The sequence below is a fragment of the Arachis ipaensis genome, chromosome B01 (genome assembly GCF_000816755.2).
Source record: "Arachis ipaensis cultivar K30076 chromosome B01, Araip1.1, whole genome shotgun sequence".
Lineage (NCBI taxonomy): Eukaryota > Viridiplantae > Streptophyta > Magnoliopsida > Fabales > Fabaceae > Arachis > Arachis ipaensis.
The window spans coordinates 127,619,079-127,628,229 of record NC_029785.2 but is presented as its reverse complement, the minus strand read 5'-3'; the positions used below and the strand labels follow the sequence as shown (position 1 = coordinate 127,628,229).

The 9,151-nt window shown below is 38.1% G+C and overlaps 3 protein-coding genes across 3 annotated transcripts in view; all 3 read right to left on the bottom strand.

Annotated features, from left to right (window-relative positions):
- The window catches only part of LOC107613605 (putative receptor-like protein kinase At3g47110), an 18,039-nt gene extending 9,131 nt beyond the window's left edge, over positions 1–8,908 (bottom strand). Inside the window, exons 1-2 of the mRNA XM_021112008.1 lie at positions 8,032–8,908; positions 6,019–7,930 (exon numbers count right to left, since the gene is read on the bottom strand). Coding sequence (XP_020967667.1) covers positions 6,019–7,930; positions 8,032–8,908 — 2,789 coding nt within the window. The remainder of the gene's footprint in view (positions 1–6,018; positions 7,931–8,031) is intronic.
- On the bottom strand, positions 3,461–5,084 carry LOC107613621 (protein-tyrosine-phosphatase MKP1-like). The gene is given in 2 exon segments (XM_016315715.2): positions 3,461–3,800; positions 3,802–5,084. Coding segments are annotated over 2 exon segments (1,608 nt in total). The 3' UTR covers positions 3,461–3,475.
- On the bottom strand, positions 5,413–5,979 carry LOC107613613 (probable LRR receptor-like serine/threonine-protein kinase At3g47570). The gene is made up of 2 exons (XM_016315703.2): positions 5,951–5,979; positions 5,413–5,835 (listed from the first exon to the last, which is right to left on the bottom strand). The coding sequence occupies exons 1-2, from the start codon at positions 5,958–5,960 to the stop codon at positions 5,498–5,500; spliced, it is 348 nt and encodes a 115-aa protein (XP_016171189.2). The 5' UTR covers positions 5,961–5,979; the 3' UTR covers positions 5,413–5,497.

Here is a 9,151-nt window from a genome sequence, read left to right as displayed (position 1 = left end):
TTTTTGGAAAAGTATAGGAACTAAGTGTCTAATCAGCCAAAAAGTGAATAACTCAATTAATTATAATTATTAATAATTAATTTTAAATTTTTAAATTCAAAATTAAAAAAATTTTAAACTGATTAAATAAACCTAATCAAAACTTATAAAAACATTACTCTTCTCTTCCATATTAACCTACCTACCTCTAAAAATATCCATAAGAATTTGTGTCCACTCAATTCCAATCCAAATGCTATCTCATTCACTTGCTCCTGAGAGAGTGTTCCACCACTCCCGAAACATATATACAACATAGATTTCGATAGCTGATAGTTCAACCATGCAACACATTCATGAATCTTCTCATCTTGGTTTTGGTTGGGTTGAGCAACGATGGGTCCAACCGAAAAAATAGAACGAGAAGGATGAGAACCCTTGTGTAAAGCTCTCATGGCCTCTGATTCCAAATCATTGAAGGTATTCACTATGATACCATCAACCAAGGAGGCTTTCTGGCACACACTGAGAAATAGTGTGTAGATTTCACCTGATCGACAAAACAGAATTAGATCTGGAAGGTCCTTCACCTTGAAAGAAGCATAATCACAACCAGGAACGGCCATTGTTCGTTCCAAGTCAAAAAATTCGGGTTCGGATTCGAATTCGGAGAAGAAGCTTTCATCAAACTTTGGAAAGGAAAGAACGAAAAGAACGAAGGAGAGGAAGGTTTTTATAGGCACAAGTCTTCGAATCGGTCAAATCGCGATTTCATCGCATCCAATCGGTCTTTACCTTGCACTTGGTTCAACTTCAAGGATAAGGAAGGAGTGGTGGAACACAAGTTGTTCTTAAACAATTACAGAAATATAAAAAAAAAATATTTATTTAATATGAAAAAAAACATCCTAATGCTTAACAAAAGAAATATTCAGTTATATTTTATATTTATAAGATTTAAAAAAAACTATAAAATTCTTAAAAAAATAACGATATTCACATTTGCAATACAAAAATATTCAAAAAATATATAAAAGAACATCCATTTAGTATGAAAAAGAAACATTATGATACTTAGCAGAAGAAACATCCATATATGTTAACTTATTTATAATTCAAAAAATAGATTCAGAACCATCCAATTTACAAATAAAAGAAACATTCTAATGCCTAACATAAGCACCATCCACGTAGAGGTTTTAGATTCACCCAGAGGCATTTGACTGGTTTTTGGCTGATACCCTCTTGGTTCCCTAGCATTGTTGTTTATTTTTTAATTTTGCTCTTAATAAAAAATAAATTCACTTAGAAAAAAATAATATGATTAAAAATAAAATAAAATAATAATTGAATAATTAGCTACCGCAAAAATTTGATATTATTGAAGAATAAAATTAGAAATAAAGTTTAACTAAATTAAATATTAAAGAATTTTGATACATTAGAGACAAAAGATACACTTTATACTTTATTGTATGTGTATCATTTTTTTTTCTTTTTCGCAAGTTTATGTACTAGTCATTCTACAAATATTTCATGATGAGTAAAAATTTTTAAGAGTAAAATTATAAAAAAAATAAATTTATTTAGAATGAAAGTAATGTGATTAACTGTAATTTACTTAGACGTGATTGAAAAATAATTGAATAATTATGTACCGTAAAAAATTAATATTATTGAAAGATAAAATTAAAATTTATTTCTATGAATCATTTTTGTCCCCAACGTTTTTGTCCTATTTAAGTCCCTAACGTTTCAAAATCGTCTCAATTTTATCTGGCCGTCAATTCTGTTAACGGATCTCTAACGGCAGGACAACATTGAGCCAATTTTAAAATATTGGGGTTTAAATAGGAAGATTTACAACTTTAGGACTTACCCCAAACGTTGGAGACAAAAACGATACTTTATACTTTCTTAAATAATTGACTAAGAAATTAATGATTAATTAGGTTAAAGAGAAATCAAATTATTAAGAGATTGATGTTTGATTATTAATGATTTGCCATAGATGTATCTTTGCATGATCAATGTAGAAGGTGAAAAATATTGGTTAAGTCTCGACATCTCTAAAATCTTAACTCTTTTAATCATATCATCTTTTCAGTATTCATTGTTTACTTTTGCCTATTTTACTGTTTATGTTAAAGCTTTCTAAAAACTAAATTTTGATTGTCTGACTAGAATAATTAATTGACTATTGCTTACTTAATCCGTTAATTCCCATGGGAATGATAACCAACTCCCGTGGTATTACTTGAGAAAAACGATTGTGGAGATCTTGCCAAACAGACGAAGGAGAGGTAAGATAGATAACACTTTGTGTGATTGAGGGAGATATTGAGTGAAAGAACCAAAAAAGTACTAGGTTATTGCATCTTTCCCAAGATGAAGAGAGGGGATCATTTGTAGGAGAAGCTGAAATTGAACCTGTCAAAAGCCATACTGAAAAAATAAGAATTGATGTAGGACTCTGACAAGGATGTATATAGTAAGGACGGTTTGGATTTTGAGAAGGATTTAAAGTGTTGTCATCCATTGCGAGAGCTTTGTTATTGGGTTTTGGCATATATGGATGAAAAAGAATAACAAAATTTTTAGAAGTTAAGAAGCAGGAATAACGGAAGTTATCAATAGGTCGCTTATGAATTACAAAGAGTGGATTAGAATTGATCCTAACGGTTGTTGATGTAATGCCAGAAATGACCATGTGTTAAATTATTATACTTGCTGTTAAATTTTTTTCTATTTTGTTGTTTTACTTTATTATGTTGAGCTCTTTTACTTCAAAAAGAGTTTTCACTATTAATGGATATTAACAAAGTTCTAAGTGTTTTGATACCATAACAAAAAAATAGAAATAGGATTAAAACAATAAAAAATATATATTAAAGTTGTTATTTTTATATAATACAAAAATTATTCTATTTATAAAAATATTATCAATTAAACTAAAAAATATTTATTTATTAACCATTAAAGCATAATGGCTCCTATACCAAGGAAATTTAAACAAAAGCCACCATATTTTAGCAAATCGTGTATGGCACTCCAAAATAAAAATAAGAATAAAGGACATTTTCGTTCCTGACCTTTTTTTTCGCGAACATTTTCGTCCTCAAGGAATAAAAAATACATTCAAGTCCCTGACCCCTGAAAAACGTGGATATTTATGTCCTTCCGTTGAATTCAGCCGTTTGCACTGAACGGAAAAGGATGAGCTGGTAGAGGTGGCGCTGAGGTGGCCGTAACGGAGGCCTGGAGCATTTCGTAACCGGACATATAAGTCCCTAGAGACAAAAACGACGCCATTTTTGTAACCTCCCCCAATCCTGTTTCGAATTTCTCTGCCTTTTCTTCTTCCTTCGTCCTTTTTCCCTTTCATTCTTCTTCCTTGGCCGCTGCCTCCATCACCACCGTACAGCGGCGCCTCTGTCAGCCACCATCAACGCCGGCGACCTCCTCCTTCCTCTCTTTTCGCGTCTTCTTCTCTTTCTCACTCCCTTACTCCCATTAGATGATGATACGAGGGCGAAGATGATGATATAGATGATGAGGATGGAGATGAAGTTTTTGTTGAATGAATACACAACATGAAATCGGAATAAATCCTTGAGAGGGATGACTTAGGGGCTGTGACAATCTCCTTCATATGAGAAGAGAAAACTTTACGCCTTAAGGCACTCCAACTACTCTCTCTTGCAAGAAGATGGGTTTCATGTTTATCCTCTGATGATGGAAATGGTGGCACAAAACCTCCAACAATAGCTTTTTGAAAAACTTCATAATCAACATCATAGCAGCCCACTTTCCTCTAATCACCAAACAAATATTGCAGTGGGAATATGTACAAAAAAAGCTCCCCTGGAGTCCAATGCGGAAGGCGAAGGATCCGTTAACATTTTGGGGACGAGATGCAAAGGATCATAAGGCGAGTGTGGAGCCTTCCTATACATCCTAAGCAAAGAGGTAGGACTAAGAGGAACTGCATGCACCCTCTTCTGGCACTGCAACAACTGGCAAACAAACCCCATATTCGGATCGGCAATACCCCTTGCAGCCTTCACCAACTGAAAAGCATCATCAAAGCTCTGTCCTTCTCTCCACATGAGGTATGCAATCACCAACGAAGTAGACCTAGACACACCTTGACAATAGTGCACAAACACCCTACCACCTTGTTCCATAACATCCTCAAAGTAATCAAACACATCATACAAGATACTAGTAATATCCTCTGAAGGACTATCCTGAAGCCACAATGTTCTATACACAAAATCAGCCTTAAAATACTCGGGGCACACAAAACCAACACAGTTCAAGATATGAGTGATTCCATTCTGTTTCAATATATCCCTATTCTTAGCAACAGCATCACCACCAAGGTAAACATGTTCAGCAACCTTTGAACACTCCTTATCAAAAAATGCAATTCTATCCCTCTTCAAGAGTCCACTAACACCATTATTGTTACAACTATTATTATTACCACTACTATTACTGCCATTATTGCAATTCCTATCATTGTTCATCTGAATTGAGGAGAGATCAAGTTTCAACCTTTCACCAGGGTTACCTCTCATGGCGCCACCGGTGGTCAACGGCGGCTGTGGGGGCAACCACTCCCCAATGTCATCTGAGCTCGCCTGCGGCCACTCATCGAGGCTCCGCCGGGCTATCGAAAGCGGCTGGAGGGGCGGCAGGCTCGACCGGGACTTGGAACTCTGCTGCAATCGCGGCGTAAGTGGCAGCGGACAGAACTTGCGATTCTGGCCGGTGACAGTGTCTCCGCCGCAGGAATTTGGATCCGCCTCACCGGATGGGTTATTGCTGGAAGCGGTGCTGGTGCGAGAGGAAGGAGGAGGTCGTCGGCGTTGATGGTGGCTGACGGAGGCGCGGCTGTGCGGCGGTGATGGAGGCAGGGACCGAGGAAGAAGAATGGAAAGAAAAAAGGACGAAGGAAGAAGAAAAGGGCAGAGGTAGAGAGGGAGGAAGATGGGGCAAGGAGAGGAGGGGCAGAGTAGGTGGTGGTGGAAGAGGGAGTCAGGGGCACATGAGGTGGTTGGGGTTGGAGGTGGCTGATTTGTGGAAGGATTTGGGCTCATAAATGTGAAAGATTGGGGGTTTTGGTGAAATGACGTTGTTTTGAGTTAGGAGGACTAATATGTCCTGTTTTGAAAAGCTACACGTTTTGGTGTGAGAGGACTAATATGTCCTGTTTTAAAAAACTACATGCCATGTGTGCTCCCGTAACGGCCAGGTCAGCGCCACGGGAGCCATGTCAACGTTTTCCGTTGAGTCTAACGGAGTCACTTTAACGGAGGGGTCAATTTGTCCGCGTTTTGGAAGAGTCAGGGACATGAATGTATTTTCCAATCCTTGAGAACGAAAATATCCGCGAAAAAAAAAAAGTCAATTTGGTTAAAATGAGAAGTTACATCTTAATCAAAAGGGGTTACAAGAACTTCTAAAAATGATTCTAAATATGTAAATTGAGCCTAACACTAAAGCATATATTTTAGTTCAAGAGTAATCTTTTAATCTTTTTAAGAGCATTCATAGCGTCTTTCATTCTTGTCCTTTCACCCGGAGACTCAGCTGAGCAATTCAGAGCTAAAGTCATTATAGACAACAAGCAGTCCTGTTTAGTATCTGTTTCTCCTTCTTCCACCAATAATTTTGCATCAACGATATCAAGTAGTGAATTAGGGCACGACATTTTCACCCACTCTTTGATGCTAAACTCTCCCACAAACATTTCATCAGTGGGTTTTTTCTGTGTGAAGGTCTCCATAAGTAAAATTCCATAGCTATACACATCACCTTGCCTAGACACTCTTCCCTCAAGTCCATATTCTGCAAAATAAGAAAAAAAACAACAAAGTGGAAAACAAAACAAATTTTATTAGATTCATAGCTGATTGCTATCAAGGTTTATTACATAAAGCATAAGATTAAATAAGAAACTCACCAGGGGCCATATAGCCTATTGTGGCTAGATTCATGAGATTCATGATGGAGTCATCCCCACTCAGCAATTTTGCAATGCCAAAATCAGTCACGTGGGCAACCATGTCTTCATCTAGTAATATGTTGCTGGGTTTCAAATCACAGTGTATAATTGGTACAGAACCACCATTATGCAGGTAATCCATTGCTTCTGCAACATCTATCATTATGTTTAGCCTCTGGATCATACTCAAGCCATGGTGTTCCGAGTGTAGCCACCTCTCTAAACTCCCATTAGGCATGTAGCTTAGGATCAATGCCTTGAAGTCCATGTTGCTGCAGCTGCTAATGATTTTGGTTAAGTTTCGATGGCGGACACTGCGCAATATCTCACATTCAGCATCAAAACTCCTAAATGCTCCTTCCAGCCCCAGATTAAACACTTTCACTGCAACATTCGTCCCATCTGAGAGTACTCCTTTATACACTCTTCCAAAACTCCCTACACCAAGCAAGTTGCCATCATGGAACCTATCTGATGCTTGCCGAATTTCATAGTATGATATTCTTCTCCATCTTGCTCCCGATTGATCCACCTCTGAATTGTTGACCACCTTGTGCTTCCGGAATTTTAGGATGCAAAGGAATGCCACAAGAAGGGTGGCAACTATTGCTGCAGGTAAAATATATGTCAACACAATATGTGCATTCCATTTTCGGGATTTTTCAATTTTACACTCCGAAAAATGGAAACGTGGAGCACCACATAATCCTTTATTCCCCATGAACGACTGAGCTGAGAAGTTTGCAAAAGGTCCCCCATCCGGGATTTTTCCTTTTAACTTATTGTGAGAAACATTGAAATATTTCAGATACACAAGTGCCTCCAATGTTTTCGGAATGACACCAGACAAGTTATTTTCTGATAAGTCAAGTTGTTCCAAACTTACCATACGACCAAATGATTCTGGGATGGGCCCTTCAAATTTGTTTCTTGCTAAGGTAAGATGAACCAAATTCATAAGATTGCTGAGGCTTCTTGGGATGCTACCTGAAAATTGATTTCCTGATAAATAAATCCAACTTATGGCTTTTAGATTTCCACTATCTAATGGGAGATATCCACTTAAATTATTGGAAGATAAGTCTAAAAGCAATAAATCGAACAGCTTCCACACGGTGGAAGGTATTGAGTTGAATTTATTTGAAGCAAGCCAAAGCCATCTCAATGAGGTAAGATTGCTTATGCAAGAAGGTATAGGGCCAGAGAATTTGTTTCTTTTAAGGGAAAATTGATACAAGCTCGTTAGTTGACACAATTGATTCGGAACAAATCCTTCCAATTGGTTGTCATGTAAATAGAAGCCTTGTAGCTTTATTAATTTCCCTATGCTAGTAGGAAAGGTTCCAACAAAATTATTAGTACCAAGGTCAAGGTTTATCAAGCTGCTCAAGTTGCCAATACTTGCTGGAATGGTGCCTCTCATTGAACAACCCCGAAGTTTCAAGTCAACCAGAGAAGTAGAAAGGTTTCCTACCGATATTGGAAGAATAGAATCCAATGGATTTCCAGAAAATATCAACTTTTTGAGAAATCTACAATTTGTCAAAGAATTTATAATGCTTAGCTCTGAATCACTTGTCAAATTATTTTTTCCAAGATTGAGCAGCTGGAGACTTCTTAAGCTGCCAAAAATGTCTGGAATGTATCCAGAAAATGAATTGTAAGCCAAATCTATGTTATTAAGCATAGTGGCATTGCACAAGGAGCTTGGGATTCTTCCACTGAGATAATTAATCCCCATGTACAGCTCAACAAGTTTTGGAAGCATGTAGCCTAGGCTTGCTGGGAGGCTGCCTGATAAATGATTTCTACTAACAGTAATTACCCGTAGGGTAGAAATATTAAAGATTGATGGCGGAATGTAGCCACTTACATTGGCGAAAGGAAGACTCAGAATCTCTAAACTACGTAGATTACCAATTTCATTTGGTATCGCACCTGGCACAACATTCGAACAATGTGATACGTTAAATTGTATAAACAATGATAACGTTAATCAAACTCAATTCGCAGAGTCATATTGGCATAACATACGATACCTCTGAAATTGTTATAGCCAAGATAGATCTCATTGAGGCTTGTTAAATTCCCGATGGAAGATGGTATGTTTCCACCGAAGGTGTTGTAGGATAAGGATAAATATTGCAGTTGCTTGCAATTGAACAAACTGCGTGGAAGTTCACCGGATAAGGTATTACTAGTCACGTGAAGCTCTTTCAAGTTTGGAAGATGGTGGAAGATGCGCTCCGGCAGTTGTCCGGATAGGTTGTTGTAGTCGAGGTCAATAACCTGCAGTAACGAACTGTTGATGATAGCTGAAGGGATAGCTCCTGAAATTTGGTTGTAAGTAAGATACAGATATTGCAAAGAAGGAGACAAGAAAATGTTGGAAGGTAAGGGACCCCAAAACTTGTTTTCAAGAAGTTCAAGCGATTGCAGGGAACTCATGTTGAACAGGAAGTGTGGGACTGTGCCAGTGAAACTATTGCCTGCCAGTAACAGGTGTTTTAGTTTCCGTAGAGATTCAAACCAGGAGGGGATACTTCCAGTGAATTTGTTGAATCTAAGGTTGATGATGCTCAGACCATGGAAGCTATTGTTGGGAAGATGCAGGCGAGAAAGGAATGACAGGTTTCCAAGATGCGGAGGGATGGTGGCATCAAGAGACATGTATGAGAGATTCAAGGCAGTTACTCTGCGGTGGGAAGAGCCGCAGGTGAGGCCAATCCAGTTGCAAACAGAGGTACTGCTGGACCAGTTGCTTGCGAGCACATTGTTGGGATCCAAGGAGTTAAAATGCTCCCTCATGGCAACCAAGGCCGATTCATCGCTAGCCATGTTCAGCCTTGCAGCTGATACCACCGCCACGTGCCAAAGCAGCAATGACAACAGGGTCGGATATAAGAGGGACTTCATTTTCATTGCACCTTATCTTCTGCTTCAATGCAACATTTTGCGTTGTATATATATGTGTGTGGAGAGAGAGAGAAGAGATTCCTTTCCATTGTTCGTCCATCTTCCTTTGTACTCCAAGTGGCAGCTGAACCTGAGTTCGCAGCATCAGCCAATTACCAGGAGAATTAAAATCGTGATTAACAACAGTGCTTAACGATCTAAGACTACTTTAATTCGTTGGCCCAACTTATACTTAAAAAGACA